The 23,512-nt window shown below is 38.6% G+C and overlaps 1 protein-coding gene across 3 annotated transcripts in view; it reads right to left on the reverse strand.

Annotated features, from left to right (window-relative positions):
- FRMPD2 (FERM and PDZ domain containing 2) overlaps window positions 1-23,512 on the reverse strand; it is a 76,466-nt gene that overhangs the window by 44,968 nt on the left and 7,986 nt on the right. For all 3 annotated transcript variants that reach the window (XM_065067353.1, XM_065067355.1, XM_065067354.1), the window contains exons 2-14: window positions 21,529-21,657; window positions 17,874-18,031; window positions 16,858-16,923; window positions 15,453-15,642; window positions 14,465-14,587; window positions 13,154-13,285; window positions 9,754-9,838; window positions 6,183-6,333; window positions 4,480-4,551; window positions 3,635-3,809; window positions 2,725-2,875; window positions 2,490-2,628; window positions 1,463-1,615 (exon numbers count right to left, since the gene is read on the reverse strand). In XM_065067353.1, coding sequence (XP_064923425.1) covers window positions 1,463-1,615; window positions 2,490-2,628; window positions 2,725-2,875; window positions 3,635-3,809; window positions 4,480-4,551; window positions 6,183-6,333; window positions 9,754-9,838; window positions 13,154-13,285; window positions 14,465-14,587; window positions 15,453-15,642; window positions 16,858-16,923; window positions 17,874-18,031; window positions 21,529-21,652 — 1,719 coding nt within the window. In that variant the 5' untranslated portion in view covers window positions 21,653-21,657. The remainder of the gene's footprint in view (window positions 1-1,462; window positions 1,616-2,489; window positions 2,629-2,724; window positions 2,876-3,634; window positions 3,810-4,479; window positions 4,552-6,182; window positions 6,334-9,753; window positions 9,839-13,153; window positions 13,286-14,464; window positions 14,588-15,452; window positions 15,643-16,857; window positions 16,924-17,873; window positions 18,032-21,528; window positions 21,658-23,512) is intronic.

The following is a 23,512-nucleotide window of genomic DNA, read 5'->3' on the forward strand; positions in this document are numbered from 1 at the left end:
AGTGCCAGACTTTATAGTAACAGATCTTCAGCATTGCTTCATCCTTGCACAGTGTTCATCGCAGGATGAAAAGTTAAGTAGCATTATACTTCAAGGGACTGAGGAGCCAGCCTCTGCCCTGCCACCTAACTGTGCAGAGCATACTCTGAGGAACTCACACAGAGGTTTTGGGTGTTGTTGCTTGTCTTTCTGCCCCTCCTTCACTTGGCCACAGAATGTTAAAGTGTGACTCAGACTCATTACAGAACTATAGAATATGAGGAGGGTTTTCTGTCCTCTTTTGTCATCTGCAGATCAATATGAATTTATCCAAAGACTTTTTTTTTTTTTTTTTTTTCCCTGGGAGGCTAATGTAGAATCCCCAAATGACTTTTCAACTGTGAACAGAGATTTTCAGTGACCAAAAAAAACACCCCACTTTAAGAAGATCTGTTTTTCAAAAAGTATCCAGAGCACGAATGTTCAGGTCCTGAAAACTGGGGCATCTATCATCACTAGCTGAATTTGAGTTTTAATTTTTAATCTCTAATCTCTTTCATATTTGGCATTTGCATGCTCTTGCCATGGGGTCTATCTTTCTCACTTTATATGACGTGTTGGCTCCTTCTACAGACTTATTCATTGAAACAGATACTAACAAAGCTGCTTTTCTTCATTGGATTTGCCATGCATGATGGAACTGTCATTAACGCTAAGCTTCAATCTATTTCTTCAATTCCACTGACAGTGTTAGATGAGAAAGTAACATAATTAAACAGCAACTAAAAGAAAATGATGCTATAAATAAAAGCATGTGGCACTGCATCAAAATGGCTACTGATATTTATCCATTATCTAATCCCTGATATTTTTAATTTGATGGAAAGCAGAGAAGTTTGGGGGGAAAGGAGAATTTGGGGGGAGGCGGTCAGAGTTAAATCCCACATCATTGTAACACTCTAGAGCCCTAGAGAAATAGTCATGGGTGTAAATACTTCAGATAACTCCTTCTTGACTTCCAGGGTTCATAGATATTTTAAAACAAATAATCACCACATGTTTAGAAAGTAGATGACCAGCTGCGGGTAGTTTCAGAAGCCAAGAAAGTGCTTATTCCCATGTTTTATAATAATTTCTAATACATTCTGTAGGTGCATTTATAATCATCTGGAATCCAGACATGTTGGTAACTTGCTGAAAATTTGCATCAACCCTTAGGACATTGAAAATACCCTGAAATATGCATTAACCATTTATAAACTACCAGTGAAAAGAAACCTACCATGTAAACATGATGTAAGTTACTTAGGATGACAGTATTTCCAGCAGAATGAAGTTCTGAGTTTTTTGCAGAGTAATTAAATTTGTTCACCATATCTAAAATCCATTGTGTCAGGCAAGAAGGAAATAACAGACAGTGGTAAATAGAGAGGGGCTTTCTATCTCAAAATAAATAAAAAATATTTGGGGAATAACAAGTTACCTTTAAAAATTCTAGTTCAGCTTCATCCTCAAACAGGGACCGATTCATACGATGTAATTTAGCAAGCTCTCGCTGTACGTACACCAGGGACATTTTCTCTATTCGGCTTGCTGGAATGTAGTCTTCAACACGAAAATAGCTCTTTCCATGCATCTTAGGGAGGAAAAAAAAAAAAAAAAAAGAAAAAAAAAAAGAGAGAGAGAGAGAGGAACCTTTTGTTCTTTCTTGACTTTTCTTATTTGATGCATTTCCATTTCCAGGGTAACATGTATGCTGAAGTCACCCTGTTGTAATTACCTAAAAGAAGATGGGGAAGGGCAGGTAGTGTCCTGACAGCCAAATGTGCCTCTTGCACCTGTACTCAGCCAGGTGTGCCAAGGAGAGAAAAGAGCTGGGCCTGCGTGCAGCCCTGCCATCTTGCACTCAGAACTGACAGTTCCAGCTGCACAACCTACAGTGGGGGACCAAATGCTGACCAAATGGATCAGACCACCCAGAGTTAAATTAATAGAGCTACGGTGATTTACACAACTGAAGATATGACAGTGAACATAAATGGCTTCAAAACTAGGATAAGTAGTTCAGATATACCATCAGCAACCTTCCTGTCTTTGTAGATTGTGGATCTGAGCCTACACATGAAAGAGCTGTGAATTCTGGTGTGTTTATTTATTTTTCTCTTCCTTGTTTTCTAATCTCTTTAAGCCCCTCTGCACATCCAAGATGTGCCTATGTTGTGGATTTTCTACAGATTTTCTGGAGTTTCTGGGATATGTTATCAATTTTGAAGGACCAAGAGTCTTTTATCATTTTGCCATATTTCCTGCCAAATTCTTTGGGCTCATTACTGCTCGGTAATAAGGAAAATTTTGTAATTTTTTTAAATTCAATCTGAAATGTGATTACTGAAGGACTTAGCTGAAATTATGCACTATTGACATATCTTCTTTAAACTCTATGTGACAAACAAAAGCTGCAAAAGCTGTTGAGAGAGACATCTGAGAAATATTGTATTATTTATCCACACCTCAGAAGCATAATTGCCAAGCTCTGCCTGTAAAGCCAAAGCGCCGAGTTTCAGGGCAGTCTCATCATTGCAGTACAATCGCTCCTCCAAAATATCTTTACGAAGCTGCAGGTAAAACTGATGCCTTGTCAAGCTGTGCCTGAAACACAAAAGCATTTAGGAACACAAAAGGAGCCTTGCACAGTCACCCTAAATGCTACTGGTTTTCCTGCAGTCAGCAGAACCATGCACTTACTGGATAACATTAAATTGGTTGACAAAGAATTTTATCCTTAGAAAGAGTGTGAAATTAATGATGGAGGTTTTCTTCTTGGGTTGGTCATTCCAGCCATCTGGTGCCACTTTGTAGAGTTTGGTCTCTTCATCCAAAAAGAAGAATTCTTTACCTGAAATCAGAATTTTGGTTCTGTGATAAGTCTGGAAGTACTTTAGTAGCTCAAAGTTCTCCTGTCTTCATTCAGTGCATCACTAGCAAAAAAATAAAATGGATCTTTGCTGTCAGTTGAGATTTACTTTTCTGTGTCATGGCTTAATTTATTACTTCTTTGATGGAGAACTTAAGATAACACTTAACATGTAATTAAGATTACAGTTGCTAGATGCTGGATTGCTGTGCTGTCTGTGGAATCACTCAAGAATTGATGTGGCTTGCATTCTGTTCGCCATTCAGGTTCTGCACCCCATTGTAATCCTCATGCCCTACACACAAGGTATGCTTCTTCCTAGTGCCTCAGCCATGTTTGCACCAGAAACAGGCTAGGAGTCTTGATGTGGGTCTTGTAGATAAAGTAGCTGAGCCTGTACTCCAACTTATATCTAGGACCAAAGACAGCCTTTCTCTGTACAGTGCTTCCTGGAACTTCTGCTGGGGTTACATGGCTCAGTATTATTCCAGTGCAAGAATGGGACGCAGCCTTTTCTGCATGGGAATATCAGCCAGTAACAGTATGACTGTGCACAGTCCTAGGATAGACACGCTTTACATTAGTGTAGTACAGTTTAAACTGACATGCTCTACTTTTGCTTAAGCTTTAGATCTGCTTTCACCTGAAGATCTTAAAAGATCTTACTAGAATTCATTAATAAGGTGACTACAGAGGCACTGAGGAAGAGGACTGTGACTGTACTTAGCTGTGTCTCGTTACCTTTCAGGTAAGCCAAACCAAAGTAGAAATGTTCCACCAAGTTTGCATATGCCACCACGGTGTTGAAAACATCTCTTGCCTTGGACTTGATATCACATTGCACCTCAAGGCACTGCCCATTGAGTAGAATCACATTGAGATCCCTTTGGGACAAATAGGATTTCCCTTTTTTAGTCTACAAACATGTAACAAAGAATGAAGAATGAGTGCCAAGTACAAGCAATGCAAGTTTCAGAGCATTTTGTTACTGAGGCTCCCTAGTCTCCTGTCTTTACACAACCTGATGGAGTTGGCCACAACACTATGCTATTCCCTGCCTTCTTTCTCATAAATTAACATCCCAAACATTTCTAATTTTTAAAAACTCAGGGACCCCCCCAAAAAAACAGCAGAGCATATTCAGATTCTACAATCACCAGGCTTATTCTAGATTTTAGGGTAATTCCAAATTTTCTTTGCCCTCATTTTTACTGCTGTGTGCTGTCAGCCTTTTACCTTATTTTAATGAAAGGCAGAGGACATGCCTGCAAACTGGAGGATTCCAATACATTGCCACTAGATGTCACATTGCATATTTGGTGTATAATCTTAATCTTAAAAGTCTTGTGCTAAAGTGAGCATTTTTAGCTGAGAAATTAAGATATTTTCACACCAGCAGAAATACCTATATAGAACTCAGAATTAAATTACCTCCTTTCAAGTGTCAATACTTCCTCAGGAACCCTGAGTTAGTTTGGGAGGAGGTAATGGCAAGAATACTGGGTTGAGACTCAGAATGCAACTTAAAGAGAGCCCCAATTAAAAACTCACTAGATCAGTTCTAAATTCTTGATGTTCATACTTACCACAATTGATCCAGGCAGCTGTAAGGTCACTGGTGGTTCAGTAGACAAAATAATAAATTCTGGACCTGAAAACTGTAAGGAGGTAAGTTAGATGTTTCATAAATGTGTCCTTAATGTAATGAAGATCCCAAACACTAGTACCAATGTAACCCATTTCTGTTGATCTGTATGCTGTAGCTAATTGACATCAGTGTCTAATAAGTTGCAAGTGCTGATTGAAGATTTCTCTCTGTTTCGTGTCTCTCTTGTGTGGACTCTCTGGGGTCTGATTTGGGGTAAGCTCATGCTGAAGTCTTTTCTTCTGTAAAGGCACTTAACCAAGATCCATTTCTTTTGGAAGGCACCTATTTTCATGACAATTTCAGAAACTTAATTTCTCTGAGACCTTTTTCCATTTGATTCTTAAGTTACTATGAGGACAGTCACAGACGTGCACACACATACATACACACCACTGTGATTTCATAAGCTTAGCCGCCATAAGGAACCAGAGTAAAATGCAGAGCTGCTTTCTTCTACAAAATGAAGGCTGAGTGATATTTTTGATTAACAGACATTGTATTATTTTGCTTTAATTTCAGCAAACTTTAAGAGCACAAGGTGCTTTTATTTTTTTTTCTCTCGTTGAGCATCTACCTCAAGGAATTTTGCATATTGGGATTTTTTTTTTTTTCAGATTAGTCTGTGCTTTTAGATCCTTGAAGCAGACAGAAATAACTAAATGTCTGCAAGTGGTAAGATGTGGACAGCCACATCCAGCCATCCTCCATGACTTAGCACCTTGACTCATTTAGATTTTTTTGGATAAAATTTATGGTTTGTTTCATAATACTAGTCAATAGACAATGCAGTTTTATATCACATATAAAGAGGGACTAGAATTCTGTTGTAACAGTTGCTACACTCCTTCTGAGGACCTCCATTATTATCCCAGCAAAAAACATATTAACAAGATTTGAAACTAAATTTATCTATAAACCAATAATTTTCCAAAGTATCTAGCTGAAACTTTTAATCAAAGTTCTGCCACTGGTCAGTCTTGAACTTGTAAATGGCGAACAGGTGCAAGGATTCATCAGCCTGAAATCTGTCCCTTCTATTTTGACAACAGAAAGCTCCATGAACAGCAGCATTGCGGAGTTTTCTGTGATTCAGTTATTTGTGGATTTTTGTGAAACAACTGCCAAAGAAACATTATCCTTCCAATTTAACAGAGTCCTACAACAAATTGGCAACTAGAAATAAACCATTGGGTGCACTATTGGTTTGGCACACTCACTGCTAGCTTATGCTTTCCATCCAGGCATACACTGCGAAACAAAATTAAGTCTTTTGAGCACCATTGACCAGCATGTGTTTGTCTTCAGTGTTTTCATAACTGTTTTTGCTGCTCTGAAGTTGCTGTCAAAGTGGTTGATGAAAAGAGTCCATATGATGTTTGATGCTTGCAGAAATCGTGTAGGTCAGAGAGGGTTCAATTAGAAGGTTTTGCTTAGTCTTTATGGACAAGAGCTTTCACTGCCTGCAGTTCTGAGTTATCACAACTCGATCATACCTAATTTGGAGTCTGTCAATTTAGAACACTCATCTAATGAGGTGACTCAGTAGCTAATGCGCACATCACTGGCAGACAACTGGATGAGTGGTTTCTCTTCAGTGATATTTACAGTTTGAAATCAGCTTATACATTTTTCATTAGTCACCTTTTCCTTCCTGTGGAACAAACATTTCTGTGATGCAGCAGCTGCTGTGTAGTCCTTTGTAGACACGGAGAAGGTGGAACCTAAACTTAGCAAGTTGTGTCTGCTGTTCTTCTGAGTTCCACCAGGGATTTCTTCTACTGCGCTGACTGACCTTCAAAGGAAAAGTCATAGTGAGCAATATAAATAACATGCAATTGAAACAACACATACTTGAGGACAAAGAGCGTAAGGTACATTGACTGGCAGAATATTATGAAGTCCAGGGCAATGTCAGTTACAAGCTGTTAAATGTTTCCTTACAGAAAAAGGAAAATAATTTAACAGGGATAATATTACTGATACCCTTTGTAAATAAAACTAAACTATGCTTTAATTCAGTAACATTCTTTTCCCTTTTCCTTTTTCCCTTTTCCCTCTTCCCTTTTCTTTTTCTTTTCTTTTTTTTTTTTTTTTTTCCCTCATTTGGTGAACCAGATCTAGCCAGTTTAAGTCTGGTGTAACCAATAGGCAAATAATTTAGCCTCATGTCTTTCTGGGAATTCTACAGGATGAAGTCAATTCCTCATTTCTTATTTTCAGGAGCAAAAAAGCTTCAGAAAACACAACATTTCCTGTTACATTATTCAGAATTTTCCAGGAATGGGAATTAAATTGTTTGAATACAAATTCATTAGAATAAATTAATGTCTTAGGGAACTGAGGGAATTTTCAATGTAATTAAGAGAAAGATGTGTGAAATCTCTGATCAGAAAGCTGTCTTTATACTGTACTTTTAACCCATGAAGTAATTGTGTTTTTCATACCAGTAGACACATGCATGCTTAGAATAAACTGAAAATATAATATATACTTTTATCAATGAGGAAAGAATGCTTATGTGGCATAGAAGGAAAGGTTTTGTTGAGGTGGATTTTTGTTAATTACATTTTTAACAAATGCCAAATTCATCTGGAAGCCTTTTTGTTGTCCCAAAGTTTTACCCTTTTCTTTTGCATGTTGCAGAGTTGTTTCAGGGAGCTATTCACAGAGTTTCAGAAGGTTTTTAATAAAATTGCTGGAGAAGTATCAAGTGACAACACATGTGGGAATTTTTCAAAGTTGCATCAGGAGAGGTTCAGACTTGATATTAGGAAGCATTTCTTTACTGAGAGGGCAGTCAAACACCCAGAACAGGCTTCCTAGAGAGGTGGTTGATGCCCCAAGCCTGTCAGTGTTTAAGAGACATTTGGACAATGACCTTAATAATATGCTTTAACTTTTGGCCAGCCCTGAAGAAGTCAGGCAGTTGGTCTAGGTGATTGTTCCAGGTCTCTTCCAACAGTTCTGTTCTGTTCTGTTCTGTTCTGTTCTGTTCTGTTCTGTTCTATTCTATTCTATTCTATTCTATTCTATTCTATTCTATTCTATTCTATTCTATTCTACTCTACTCTACTCTACTCTACTCTACTCTACTCTACTCTACTCTACTCTACTCTACTCTACTCTACTCTACATCCTATCCTCTCCTATCCTCTTCCAGTATTCCTCTGTCTATATATACTTTTTTATTTCTATCAACACAACCTCATAAAGGTCATTAGTTAGCTAAGAAAAATCCCTAAAAATGACCTGATGTGACTTTTGTGGGTATAAAAATATTATTATCTTAAAACCCAAGATCCTGTATTAAGAAGACTTTATTTTTTTTTTCCTGTGGAAAATGCTTCCTGTTATTAGTCCTATAAGGTGAGAGATGCCAGACTTGACAGCTGTGTCTTCTTTATATATAGGCCATAGTGCTTCATATACTTACAAGCTTAACTTTATGAGATGAAAATTATGTAAGCTTACAGAAGTGAGCATTAAGATATTAAGCTTTATAGATAGAATCGTAGAATCATTTCAGCTGGAAGAGGACCTCAGGATCATCAAGTCCGACCATAACCTAACCTAACTCTAGCACTAAACAATGTCCCTAAGAACCTCATCTAAACCCATCACTAACTCTTGTGGTGATTGAACTCATATATGGGAAACTGGTGGTTTCCAAATTAATTATTTCAACTCCACTGTTGTCATGGTACTTACAATAGGATGGTAACCTTGGTAGAAATTCAATTGCAGATGCTTACAACCAAAAGTGGGTTTACAGCCTCTGTTGCACATGATTTTAGATCAAGGATACCAAGATGGCAGCCAGACTGGTAGTCAGAGGCATGGCAATTGCTCCAAAATAGTCCATAGATAAATGTTCTGTTACTGATATCATTATCAGGTGTGTGATGCATATAGAGATGTCTGTATACACACATATATGCATGTGTGCAGTTAGACAGGTAGGCAGAGACTTTGTCCTTCACAAAAGCTGCTGCTATCCTGCAACCTGCTTGTAATTCCTATTGCAGGTGTAGAGGTGTACTGGGCTATCTCACATCGCTCAGATTATCGTGGCTGATTTATCAGGAAGTTCAAACTGTTTACTTGGGTTACATTTAATTGGGAGTTGATCTAAATGGAGCATTTCCTGTAGGCCTGAATTACCCATGTCATGGTTAAAAGAAGAAACTCCTGTTTAACTGGGTCAAGAACTCAATTTAAATGGGATGTCTGTAGGGATTACAGGGTACTTAAATATGGTATTCTGGTCTTCATGGTGCCTAGAAGCTAACAGTACTTACATCTCTTCTTCACTTGGAAACAGTCGTGATTACAGCTGTACCATGCTAACACCCAGTCTAGAAAACTCTTGTTTGGCAGCAGTTTTGTTTCCCTGGCTTTTGAAAAGGACTTAGCATCAGTTGTACAATACACAAGCTTTTCCTTTTCTGTGTACAGGGCTGCTGTACATGCCATAGCTGAAATAGAGGCTAATCCTCATGACAGAGCAGAGGTCTTTACTGCTTGTGTCCCTGGGTTACCTATAATAACTCTTCAGTCAACTGGCAGGTCAGGGCTGGATATGGTTCACAAGTAAGACAAATTAGTCTAAGAACTGAGATGGAAATGCAAATACTTCATGGAAAATGATGGATCACATACATGGCCTGTCTTAAGCACTCCAGAACAAATCAGGACTCTGCTAATGTGACAGCAAGGCAAGACCAGATCCAAAATCTGAATGTAGAGAAATACAGACTCTACAGAATGCCTTCCCAGTGAAAGGAATGAGTGTTCATATGTTCTCAATGGGCTTTTCCCTTCCACACTTTCTGTGGAGCTGCTTCACAGTTGTTTCAGTCACAGTGAGCTATTGCTGCTTACCTGTCTGATTCTGATGGAGACATGCTAGGAGCAGTTCTTCTGGGAGGCCAGTGACACAGGACACAGTGGTAAAAATTAAAGGTGGAAAACTTCAACACGCTTTTTTGTGTGGCTTGTTCACGGTCCAAGGACCATTTCACTAGAGCATTTGGACTCCTACACTTCATGCCAACTGAGTCTAGGTGCATTTTAATTCGACATAAACAGTATCATCAAAACAGGTTCAGATGGTGACCCAAGAATTTTCTGATAATGACATTTCCACACTAGTTGTCTGGTTCACTTGTTAATAAAACAACTTCTGTCTCCTAGGAGTATGAGTTTTGATTACCTGTTTATGAAAAGCTTGTAGCTACTTTGTGTCCTTGACCCACTAAGGGTGGGGTCCCATGACCTGTGTGTCTGTGGAACTCTCCCTGCAATGAAAAAAGGAAATTTCACAATTGAAGCAGTTGTAGCAGTACTCAGGATCTTGGGATAACTACAACGAGGAGGAAATTTAGACTGGCTACTTCTTCTCTTGTGTCCTTACTTGGACATGATAAATGGCTATTTGATAAGGCTAAGTGAACACTACACCAGCAGTATTCCCAGTTCTGTAGTTATTGTTACTTCCTCTTCATAACCTTTCATGTGTATGTAATTTGGAAAACAGCTCTTTAGGTACAATGGCTGTTATTTCCATATGTATGAAGGCAATTTGTGAAACAGCTTTTGCTTTTCAGAAATTACCCCTAGTATTCTTTGTTCTTTTATTTCCAGGCACAAAACTGGGGTTGGGGGGTGAGGGGGAAACCATGAAACTCCTCTGGCTTAATCGGAGTAGTATATAATATCACTGAAATGAAAACTGTTTGTAAATATTTCAGTGGTTATTTGCTACATTATATGTATTATGAATGTTTTTTACATCATAATATTCTAGTGGGAATATAGGATGGTTTGTGAGACATTAGCAAATAAGATTTGTATATTTTTTCACCGTCAGTCACCTCTGCTGCTACAGAAAGGATAGGCATTGTTTTGTCCAAATACATGAAGTAGTTTATCGAACATTTCTTCTAGAAGCAGAGATGTTTTAAAATCTTTAAAGAAGGGTGGGAGGGTTAAATTTTTCACATGGATCATTTCACTGATCCTATTTGAAGAACTGCATATCAAACTATTACATTATCAGAATGACAGAGGTGATGACATGAGCTATGTGGAAGCAGTCAGCTTTTTCTCCAGGTAAAATATCCATGAACTACACCCTGAAACCTCACTCTGAATTCCAACATGAAAACATGTCATTGAATTCTAACATACCAACCTCTAATTGCAATTTTAGAAACTAGAAAATCTACAGTCACATTGCTAAAACATGCATAAACATGTTTTTTCAAGATGCAGATGGTAGTGACAAAATGTGAGATCTGAGAAAAGCCAAATACTTAGGGCTGGTTACCAAAGTTAAGATTCAGTCCCTGTTCTGAAACCACATGCTTTTTAATGAGAAATCCTCGCAAAATTATCTGCTTACATTATAGGTTTCACATAATTGTATAAATACACTTTGACAGGCACATGAAATTCCTGTGAGCTTTTCTGTCTCAGCTGTTATGGCAGTTGGACAAGTTGGCTATTTGCAGTGGCCAGATGCTGTGCTTTGATCACAAATCCAACACATTCCTGATGTTTAAGTGACATGTGACCCTCAAAGAAGTTGATCCTGTAGATTATTAATTTATTATATGTTAAATGAGCTTCTAAAATGCAGTCTGGATAGAGATATTGATCATCCTTGATAACAGTGCTCTACTAGATGGTAATATTTCTTTTCAGAGAAGTATGCAGTTTTCTAGTACGTTATCTCATGAAAGAATGTCAGTGGCAAAGAAGCTTTTACATCCTGTGTTTTCTCCTCTATTTTTAGAGTTTTGTCTAACAAAATCCTGAGTACAAACAGCTACCAGTGTTCCAGTGGAGACTGAGATACCCACAAATTCACTGAAATTAGCCCTTTTCAAGTTTTTTACCAAAATTTTTAGAAAGAATTTACAAAACACGCTTCTGAGTTTACTTTCACTTTGTGCCACTAGATAGGCCAGTGACACATGTGTGTCACATATGGAGCAGCTGTAATTGCAGGTTTTTATTGCTGCTGATATTGATTGCAATTCTGGAGCTTCAGAAAAGCAATGCCTTTCAGGAGGAGAGTATCAACAGCAATTGTATGAATAACCTTATCTTGGGCTTGAGGGCTAGCGGCTGAGAGGCTATTTCCACCCCCCCCCCCAGGATGTATTTGCTTTCTCTCTGTGAATTATCTCCTGGAAGACTTGTGATAAAGCAGTGTGCACATAGGTTTTTTTTGCTATCTTCCCTAGGGAAATTAGTCTCTTGAGATCATGCTCTGTGCATTTCATTTTTTGCCTAGTAAATTTTAAATCTTTCAAATTTGGAAGAGCGTGGGTAATATGTTCCAACAAATTTCATGACAATCATCAGCTGGATATCAGAAACCCAAATTAGTGCTCCCTAGTGAGAAAAAGCAAGGACTACTCAGCAGTTTTCTGTTATTTATGGCATCAATGAACTCCCCAGTTGGTGTGCATACCTTGTTACATTGTAACTGATGTAGTGAACACTAGGGTTATTACCCTAGAGAAGTAATTTCTGGGATAAAAAGTAAACACATGCTTACAGAGCACATTTGAATCCATGCCACAGGAGGACCTAGTACTTAATTTCTCATGGAGACCCATAGAAGGAGGAAGTAAACTCCAAAATACTGAAATAAACTTCCACCTCTGGGTCTGAAAGTTCAGGAGAAGTGCCCCGGGCAGGACAGAAAAGAAGGTTGAAAGCAGATGGGAGGGTGGGTAACTGTGGAAGAGAGAATAGAAATGGACAGGAGTCTGAGAATGAGGAGCTGGTATGGTAATCTTGTGGTTTTTTAGGAGACACTGATGATATGATACTGATTGGCTCTTGGGCAGCATGAACATCCTGTCTACATGTCTCTTGCTCACATTCCAATTTAAACATGAAGATACACACACGCAGCAGTACACGCCTTCCTGCTGAACTTCCTTCTTTGCTTCATCATATCCCCCTATACTGTGATTTAGGTGGCTTGGGAAGGACCCTGACCGATGTCTACCACAGTGTCTTCACTGAATGGAATCCTCTCCCTCTTTTATGCTTTACCAGCAATAGCAGGATTGAAAGTGGAGCTAAAATTCCAATTCTGATATCTCCAGACAAAGTAAATCAGAGGAGCAGCATTGCAATCTGGCATTCAGCACAATGCAAACAACACACTGAGCAGGAAATACACAATGGCTTTAGGACAAAAATGAAAATAAAACAAAGAGTTGTTTTCTTGTTCTTTTGCTCTAGATTTCACCTCATCTGTTTTAAGACCTCATATGCCAGAAACATGCTGTCCAGCTTTGTCTGTGATCTGCTGAACAGCTTCACCTGGTAAAGGGGACATAAAACAAGAAAGAGGTGATGGTGCTGCATGGTAACCAGGGAATATACAGTTTTACAATAGGGCACAAGTAAAAAGGAATCCAGTACAAAAGGATCTTTCTTCTCTGCAGCTTAGCACAAATATACCTCCCTAGTCACACAACCACAAGTACATGGGAATGCCTATCACCTGATCGTACATGGGTAGTTCCACATTTCAGGGAACAAAAGTGATGAGTACATAATCTATAAACATCTCTAAGGATTATTACCTCTTCTGTGTCCTCGGTTAGACAGTATCAAAGATGTACTTTCAGAAATACTATTAGAGTCACTGTAGTCCACAGAAAGTTGTCTGTAATCTTCCGTTGACCGACTGTAATTCATTAGTCTGGACCCTTTGTCTGGAAACAGAAAGGAAATACGGTGATTTGCATACTTTAATTATAAGTCATTGTGTCTCCATGATAACATAAATAACATTAGGCTTGATTAATTTTTATATAGTCCATATAGGGGGTTGAAGATGGGACCACCTCTTTTGGGAGCAGCAGAGTTGTCATCAGCTTATGCAAGTGTGAAGCTATGAGCTCAGCATCTGAATGTGTGAGTGAGCCAATATGATCTGACAGGTAGCTTGTTGGTACATTTTCAAAAGAATCTACTTTTCTTATGAACAATAATACCTAATAGAAATGTTTCACAGGTATTTAAGTGTGTGTTTCATTTTAGCTGAAGTTAATAGAACTTAGATGTGATTTGCTGAACAGGAATTGGATTGTTCATATGCATAATGTTGAGCATATCCAAAAAAAGCCTGCATAGTTTGAGCCAGCCTTCCAATTGCCCCAAAATCACAGATTTCTGTTGAAGTGAACAGTACAATATAGAGACTAGGAAAAAGATCTGTCTGAACCTGAAGTCCACATTTAGTTACAGTTAGAGAATTACTATGAGGGATAGCAGAATCTTGATCTTAGTCAAATGAAACATGAAATTAGTACATACTGGTTTATTTATATAGTGAGCAGGATTTGGCTTTATGTCTTAAAACCACTCCAGCAATCCATGTGTGAATTTGTACAACACCAACTTTTGAATTGAAAAAATGGAACTGAAATAAAAAAGAAACCTCAAATCTTTGCTTGAGTAACCAAATAGGAAGGATTAATATACATTCCTTAATGGCAACAGGATAACTTCACAGAATCCCACTCTGTACCTTCAAAAATACACCAGAGTATACAAAGTATAAAAGCAGTTTTGAAAGTAGGTTTTTTATTATCTGCACAGGTTTTATTCAAAGTGCTTTAAGAGTTGTATCTGTGCAAGCTAATTCATTATCACTACTTCGCACACCTCAGACTACTGTCCTTTGAGGAAATAAGGAAGAGAAACCTTGCTGCCTTGCTTCAGAGTCTTTCCATTATTAAGTCATTTATATGTAAAACAATAAGTATCCTCTCCAACACTATGTGTAACCACTATAGCATGAAATTAAACAATTCACCTAGCTTGGGAAAGACTCAGAAAATGCTGGCTGTATCCTTATTAGTCAGTTCAGATTTTAAGTCTTTCTTTACCTTGGTGAAAATTCATCTGGGAGGACAGTGGTGAGGTGTCCGATATTTTCTCATGCAGTCTTTTCCTTATCACATGACTTCTGTTAAGATGAGAGGCTGTGCTGTCCTCAGTGACTACCCACTCTACCTAGAAGACAGTAGTGCTGCAAGTCAATGTCATATGATATTCGGACTTCAGACTCTCATACTGAAGTGATCCTTGCCCTCTGCTTGTCAGAGGTTGCTGATTTGCAGCCTCATATACTCAGATTAACACAAAGCAGGATTGAGTTTTGATGGTTTCATGCTCTCATGTGAGCTGTGTTTAGGAGGGAACACTCTCTGTTACAGAGGGAAATAGAGTAATGGAGAGTGCAAGGGGAAAGGTCATCTCAGCGTGTTAATGAATACTGGTTGAAAACATAAAAAAAAAAATATTTGCAGTGTGCTTTCTTCCAGTTTCATGCAGCTTGTCAGCAAAAAAATGTTTGTTGATATTTTGAATCTTGAAAAGGATGCAGGTGCTCACTTATTAAAGACTTTACATGGTCAGGCTTGATTGCACAGCAAACGTTCAGCTCCACTCCAGGACAATGAATGAAGTTCTCAATACGATGTAAATGTGATTTCTCTGAATTTCACAAAGAAGGTCTGAAACTAGAACGGCAGTGGGGAAATCTCTTGTATAAAGTCCATTCCTTTGACCAATAAGAAGTTTCTGTAAAGGTTATGATTGCTTCAGTATTAACCAAAGAAATAAAGATACTGTAAGTGCAAAAGCTGGTTTGCATCATTTCCCAGGAGCATAAGAGTGGTATGAGAGACGGCTTCATTGCCTCATTTGCTCATACACATGGTCACTCAGTTCCCTGCTTAGAAGTGTAAAACCAAATCTCACTACCTTAATTCATAAATGCATTAATTTCACGCAAATGCTCACCCATATCCCATGTTGCTGCTCACCTCTCTCACCAAAGAAAAGGAAATGCTTAGAGCATGGGAGTAGTACCTACCTCACTGACACTTCCCACAGCAAACTGGACCATTTTCTTTATGTAGACATTCACTGGTAAGGAAGCAGTTTCCTTCTGATGTGCCTCACATGCTTCCAGAATTGATTCAGGAGAAAGTCTTTTATGTGGCAGATCTTCACATAGTGTCAGCAAGAGCATGTGTAGTTGGTCACTCAGCTGGAGGGACTGAATCAAAATGGAGGTACTGTTAATATTTCCCAAAGGTCTGAAATCCTGTGTAAACTGGAAACAGGAATTTCTGTAAGCTTTTCACTCTGGATGAGAAATGGGCACTGAATTATTTTAAACTTTGGGAAAATTCCAGACTGGTAGCATAACATTAGTAAGTAGAGCCTCTAATGGAATCCAAGATAGCCTTGGAGTGAATTGCCATCTCTTAGGAGGGTCACGAGCCTGCATAGGGGCTTCTTGGTGACAGACAGGCTCAGTCTGCTCTACAGCTTTGTTAATTGGACTGTGAATCTGAAAGATTCATGCAAGATGTGGCCAAATATGAGCTTCAAAGAGGTGGAGTTATAGCAGTCAAAACTGTTGCCATAGAGACCAGATACTTACATTTTAGAGTCATTTAGCTTATAGAGTCTTTTCTCTTAGACTGTGTATACCCATGAAGGAGAGGTTAATTCTACTAAGAGTTTGTGCTCTCCTAATCAAAAACATGTAATCAAAAGCATGGATGTAGAAATGAAGCAAAATGTATGCTACAAATCTTTGAAAGTATTCTAGGTAAGCAAGAAATGCAAAACTTCAACTAGCAGAGATGCTGGTAGAATTTACTCAGAAATATGGAGTTTTTTAGTTTTATTCCAGTATCGCATTCTTTGAAAAAGCACATAAAAGTGCACAGCACCACAACCATGCCAACATGTTGTTTTTCTTTTCGTCCTTCCTATATTTGAACCATAAATTATTTAGGTTAGAAAGGACCTTAAGATCATCGATTCTAACTGTAAGCCTAACACTGCAAAATCCACCACTAAACCATGTCCCTAAGTGTCACATGTGTACATCTTTTAAATATCTCCAGGGATGGTGACTCATCCACTTCACTGGGTAGCATGTTCCTTATTAAAGTCTTGGAATAAGTAATCTTCACTCTTAAAAGCAAGGTACAATTCATCTTACTGGCAATGTTTCTGATTTTTTAAAAGAAAAAAAAAATAGAAAAAAGAAAAGAGAGATGAGGCCTAACTAATATGATTTGGACGAACTGGTATTTTTGGTAAAGTCTGGACCTTGACACAAGCTTTTCAATTCTATCCAGTGGCCCAAAACATAAAGCCACTCGCTCCTACTGAGACTTCAGGTCATGCCTCTCAATCTTTGAACCTATCAATGTAAAATAGAATGAAAGCAAACAAGAATGTTTGTGTTACTGGCCTGGTTTGGAGGAACCTGGTAGTCTGCTGACCAATAGAGGGTCATCCCTAAGGAATACACCAACATCTGTAAAAACAGAAAAGAAAACCCCGTATGAAGTCAACATTAAATACAGAAAAGCCTCATACAAGAGAGACCATCTTTTTGTGTCACAAAATGGCAGATGCCAAACAGATAATTAAAAAAAAAAATAGACTAGAGGAAACGTATAAAAGCACAATAGCGACTCTTGGCTTTTGGCCTAGGTAGCATGCAATGAGTATTGTTCAGCTTGAGTGGCTGAGCCAGTCTGCCCTCTACTCAATGATGTAATGAGTAGGAAAAAAATTTAAACTCCTTAGTTTTTAAGAACTCCCATTGGCGATTAAAGATCTCACCAACCTGTGGGACTGACCAGCAGTCATGTCCAGGAAGAGGATTACTGGAGTAAGGACCATCCATTCTGAAGCTTCACGTTTCTGTGTAGTGCCTAAGTGATCAGTGATGTGGAAGTCTGAAACTACTGTGTTTTGCCTGAAGAAAGTAGGTAGTGATGTGGTCCTAGTGGCATTTAAAATTTCCAGGTACCTGAGTGTTGTGTCTTACTGTCTTACCAGAGAGACTCATTTAGCAGAGAGACGAAAACAAAATTTTTAACAGAGCTGAATATATTTCTGACTTCCTGGGAGTGCTTCCACTCTCTGATTCCATAGATACTGCAGTCCTGCTGCTTCTGGGATTACAATTACCATATCTGGTCAAGCATCATGTGCACAGAGAGACTCTTCCTTTTTGTGGGCCTTTACAAATACTACATTCCTGCAGACCTTGACCTGTACAAAATTGATTTTGATGTTGATGTGCATGCTAATCTAATGGCAAGCTATAAGATACAGGTAAATCTTTGTAACTCTAGCCTAATTTGTTTAGCATTATTAGAAATGGAGTTTGACAGTAGGTACCTGGTATGTTGCATTAAAACCCACAAGCTTGTCTTCATGAGGTACTGTCAAGATCTATTTTGTGGCATACCTCACCTTCATTAATCCGAGGCGCTGGTTCTTACTTTGTCTGTGGAGCAATTCCGGTGCACTGAAAGGGACAGCTTCTGTCTGAGATGCATTGTTTTGGAAGGACAAGGTTCCTTCAGCAGACAGTAGTACTGACCATGGACAAATCACACAGATGGCAGGATCTGAAAAATGTTGAAGAAGATACCGGAGTTTTTAGTGTTGAATTCACTGCACTCAGAAAATCGCATTGCTGACATCTCACCTGCATAGCCCAACCCATCACTGAAGTTTCCTGGAGATGTACCCAGAAGTCAGTGGAATCATGTTCATTTTTGCCTGGCTGATTTTGTCAGCTGGAATTCAGTGATGGTTAAATACTTGATTTCACACATATATACAATATATTGATTTCAATGGATTTCTGAAGCCAAAGGAAAGGCAGAATTACAACCCACAGGCATGTGCAGATTTGGAGAACTTGACCTTTTTGGTAAATCTTTTTATGTAAAGCACAAGGCAATATCAGGAACACTCATTTCAATAAAGCAGGAATACTTTGAAGCTGGCATTTGCAAAAGACCTTAAGTTAGCTTCCATTATATGTATGACCATGGTACAAATCTCTGTGGTGATTATTTTTTATTCTGTATGCTGCTTATAGTCAGTCAGCTCTGCATTTTAGTAACATCTTTTTCACTGTATTGTGTCTAGCAAAGCCAAGTTACTTTGCTAGGTCAGTGTCAGGAGTCAGTATCTTTTCCTTTCCATCATAGAGATGAAGTGACCACACCATATCAGTCAACAAAAGCTGAGGTAGCAGTACAAACAAACTTTCCAGTCCCAGTGCTATAACCTACTAGGCTTTTCTTTAAGTGGAAACATATTTTCCAACTGACCTGAACTTTGGGAGTTTTTTTAACAGAATGCAAGTACAAAAACTATCCAAACTACAACTTAGACTAAATTCTACCAGTAACATGGACAGCCGTTGTGCTTTAGCGTTATTCACATTCAGTCTCTCTGCCTCTTTTTCAGTTCTGTTAAGAGAGAGGGTATTTCAAACAAAAGTGATTTCAAATTATAAATGTAGACTCCTAAGCCTGACGAGGTCCTGAAGGCATTGATAAGCTTTAATGGCCCTGAGCAGCCTCACTTGGGACCCACCCCCATCCTCTGCCCACAGTCCTAGGCTCCATCTAAGCTCAGCCCAGGGCCTTGAGTCCCTGCCTAACACGTAGTGTAGGAGTGCCTGTCTTCATCTCAGATACTGACTTCCCAGCATGACCTAAGATTTGCCTTGTCACTGCAGACTTGCCTGGTGATTGCTGGACTGTCTGACCCTGGTTGCCCACACCAGACCTGATCCTGACTTCTTGTAAAGGGCTGAGTACTCTTAAAAGATATCACTGCAGAGATCCACTGAGGTTGGTCCCAGTGGTCTGAAGCAAGGGTGAAAGTGTGAGGATGTCTAGTCTTTTGCAAACACTCCTCACTTGCACAAATACTTCAGGGGAACTTGACTAAAGACATCCAAGTGATTTCATTATGATATTAATTTGAAAAGCATGATGATAAGCATCTAAGATCAACCGTTTTATTTAGAAAGAGGAAAAGCTGCATTAACTATGGCAATATTTGCATATAGGGTTCCTGGAAATACAGGTAATATGGAAAAAAGAAAAAAAAATTGGCCATTGAACTACTCTCTTCAGTCTATACCATGAGAACAGAGACCATTCATATCTCCACAGGAGAATAGCTTGGAAATATGCTCTAAATGCTTTGGTATTTTAGCATTTTAAAATTATATATCCAAAAAATGGCTACTTAGTTCTCATGCATGGTGACTTCTACATCAGTAAAATGAATGGTAAAAACAGGTAAGAAGTTAATCTGGGAACTCATATACACCTAGAAGGTTTGTATAGCCAGAGAACCCAGAGATTCAAGCCTTATGGACCCCTGGTGTTTGCAACAGTTGTGGCATTTATTTCTTAAGAAATTAAAGGTCTTAAAATCATCATCTAGGCCTCTCTTTTGCTCCTTCCCATTTTTTGTAGTATTGTATGCAAATCCAACTAGTACATGCTGGGAAATTTTTTCTGTTTTAGAAACAGAGAGCCAGCTTGTACTTTAGCCTCGATGAAGATTACCAGGTCTTCTGTTATGTTTGCCGGTCAGTGAATCACCACACCTGCCTAATGAGTCAGTGCCCAAACACATTGGAAATATTGCTATAGCAAGTCATGCTGACCATCACCAGGTCTAGCAGGATTTATTACATCAAGCACAGTGCAGCACAAATGCAGAAGTACTAGCCCTAAGAAAGGGCTGATGCCAGAAGCAATATAGCTGTAATTAAGAGATGTGGATCTGGAGATATGCCTTAGTCAACTGGGATGATGCCATGCAGGGGTGGTTCACCTTTGCTGCCCTCCAAGAAACCGGAGCACTGGGGATGCAGCTTTAGCATGAGTCTAACTTGTCACCACTTCTGGACTTGAGCTCTCTAAAGACACATTTGAGCAGCCTTGCACTTGACCTATAGACCAGCTTGATTCTACATCCCTACTTCCTCTTGGTTTACTCCTCATCTTTCAATCATAAGACTCAAAATTTATCTGGTGCAGTATAGGGAACACAGGCTGATTATCTCAATTCAATAGACATCGACTATCTCAATTCAATAGATAACTAACAAGTCTATTTTTTTTTTTTTTAAGAAGAGGTCAGGAGAGCACAACGTCAGTCAGCTTAACATCTGACACTGAGTTTATAAACTGTGATAGACCTGAGCTGAATCTACCCAGATGGGTATATCTGTGCTGCACTCCTTTGCACATTTCTGTTGCCTTTTTGTCTAGGCTGTTTCATCCTCTTGTTGCACTACTTAATAGAGAACTGATGGTATAGTCAACCTGCTGTATTGTTCCAATCCATTCAAATCTAGTTGGTAATAAAAGTTCATCCCTCCAGCTATAGCAGAAGTTTTGTTTTCAGTATTATGTATTTTGATTCTACATGTTCCTGTGGTAGGAACACAACTCATCAGTTCTCTCCTCAAAAAGAATATCCATTGTCATAAACAGTTCTCAAAACATGACAGGTTGCTCACCTGTGTTCTCTTGTATAGCTGGCCTGCTTGACTTGCCTAGCCATTATGGTAAGTTACATTATTATCGTCGAGGACAAAAGTCTTTTACTAGCCATGTGGATTTGCCTGTCCTCCTCTATGGGTACATGAAGGACATGATCTTAGCTGGGACTACACATTCTCTGCATGTTATCCAGACTTTAGGAAGGATTCTGCTGTCCTGTTCCGTGGTGTATAGTTGTACTTAGATTAATTACTATCTGATGCGCAATTTTTAGGGGGAAAAAAACCAAAACAAACAAAACCCAAACACCAGCACCACGAAATAAACCAAATGTGTAAGATCTCTTATGAAGGCAGAGCAGTCTGCATGTAATCCCAACAGCACTGAAAGATTTCTCATTTTTATGATTAACATGCTATTATTGCCATTAGAGTTTTTTATCTCAAGGGAAAATAAACAAATAAATAAAAAAAAAAAAACAAAACAAAAAAATCCCCACAACTCAAAAAAGCTAAAATAACTTAAGATTGGATTTCCAGCAGTAAGAACTATAAGAACATACTTCATGTAAGATACTTCACCTTTCTGAAGGTCCTCCAGAAGCTGCATTGTGGCCAAGTACAAGAGTGCCCATATTTCTTCTTCCTCCAAAGGGCTTCCTTTTGCCCACAAGACCTCGGCCAGTGTCACACAGGAACTGCTCATGCCTGCTGCAGAAGAAACAAGATTTTAGACACACTAGAGTAGACTGAATTGTTCAAAGCAAGCCATACTGATTACAGCTGTACATTTCTCTCACAGTAAGAAGTATTTTATAAATCAACCTGCTGCTTTGCTCACAGAAGACAGATATCATTCATCCCTATCTTAATCTGACTAAGAGTAAATAAAGGAACTGAAGTGACTTCCTGTAATCTTTTTCAGTCCTTTTTCTCCTAATTTGAAACCAAACACAAAATTCTGTAAGGCCAATAGTTTTTACTCAGGAGATCCTTCATGAGTATGTGCCGTTCAGACTTTGTGAGTGGTTATCTGAATGGTAGAGCATTGATTTTGCTGCTTAATTGGATACTCTTGTCCATGAAAACATGGCAGTTAATCTAAGAGAAAAAGAACGGCAAAGCAGAAGACATGCACTGTAACTTGAAAGGTTTATAAAGACAGTCCAACAGAGCAACTGAATTTCATTCACTTCTCAGGAGACTGATCAGTAAAAGCCTGTGAACTCTTACTGAGTTCACTGATGAGAGATTTTCTTGGCTAGATACCTGAGACCCAGAACTTGCATTTCATCCATACCAATATACATATAACTTGCCTCATTTCACTAAAATAAATTAAAATACTATTCCTTCTGTAAGCTGCTGAATATCAGTGTAGTGGCTCACATCACTGTCCTAACTGGCAGGTGTGTAAGACCTGATGTACTGCAGAAGAATGTTGTTTCATACACTTCCCTGTTTTGTCTCAGCTCCAATGCAGCAGCAGATCATTTTTAGAGGCGCCCTGTAGTGAACTACAGATTAATGCCTTACCTGTTGGAAAAGTATTTTCCTAATCCCAGCCAACCAGAAACTGACTTGTGACTTGAAGTACCAAGGTTTCTTTTCCTCTGAATGTTTTATCATACTAAATATTGTCAAAGAAGGGTTTGTTCTTCATAAATGGGTCTGATTTTTCCTTTTTATCAGTTTTACATTTCTGTCATTTACTAATCTAGGCAGGGCTGCTCTAGGTCTACACATCTGTAAGGAAAATTGAATCAAAGTTTAAAATTTGCTAAAAATTTTTGAACTTAATTTATGCTTTGGCTATTACTGTCCTGTAACAGTGAGCTCCACAGGTTCATTGTGTGCTGTGTAAATAGGGGCAAAATGAGAAAAGTTGGAAGAGATCCATCTAGTGCTTTGAGATTTTAACATTGTCTGTATACCACAAAATGAGGACACTAGAGCCTAGGATGCTATTGTCATGTACAGGTTTATAAATGCCACTGTACAATTACTTTCCTTACAGACTGAAAAAAGACTTTCCCCCCTAACCTTTGCTTCACCCTCTGTACACAGCCCACTTACTGCTACCATTTGCTCTCTCCCAGAAATAGAATTTATTATGTCTTACTGCTGATTTCTTCACCAGCTTCCCCTTTATTATGCAGTCTTCAAGTGATTGCTGCAAGAGCATTACAATGTTCTGCAGGACCAACTCATTGCTGATTAATATATTACTCGGACTTTGATTCATGGAGCCTTGTCCTGGCTCACTAACTTGCAAACAAGGAATCACAACATTGGAAGAATGATTCCTTGCTGCAATCACTAGGGGATTATGGACAAACCTAGTGACATTTTAAACAGAACCAGAGACCTAATTTTAGTCTCTGTAGCTTCAAAGGCTGGTAAAGCTTCTTAAGAACCTAACCTTAATTAGAAGAGACAGACAAATCTTCTTAATCTAAGTCTTCATCATTTCTCTTAATAATAAATTACTGTGATAGCATTTCACTTAACCCCATGGTACTGGGACTAAGCAATTAATTCACATCTCCAGAACTAGAATCTGTGT

This window comes from Columba livia, chromosome 6 (genome assembly GCF_036013475.1).
Source record: "Columba livia isolate bColLiv1 breed racing homer chromosome 6, bColLiv1.pat.W.v2, whole genome shotgun sequence".
In the NCBI taxonomy this organism is placed as follows: Eukaryota; Metazoa; Chordata; class Aves; order Columbiformes; family Columbidae; genus Columba; species Columba livia.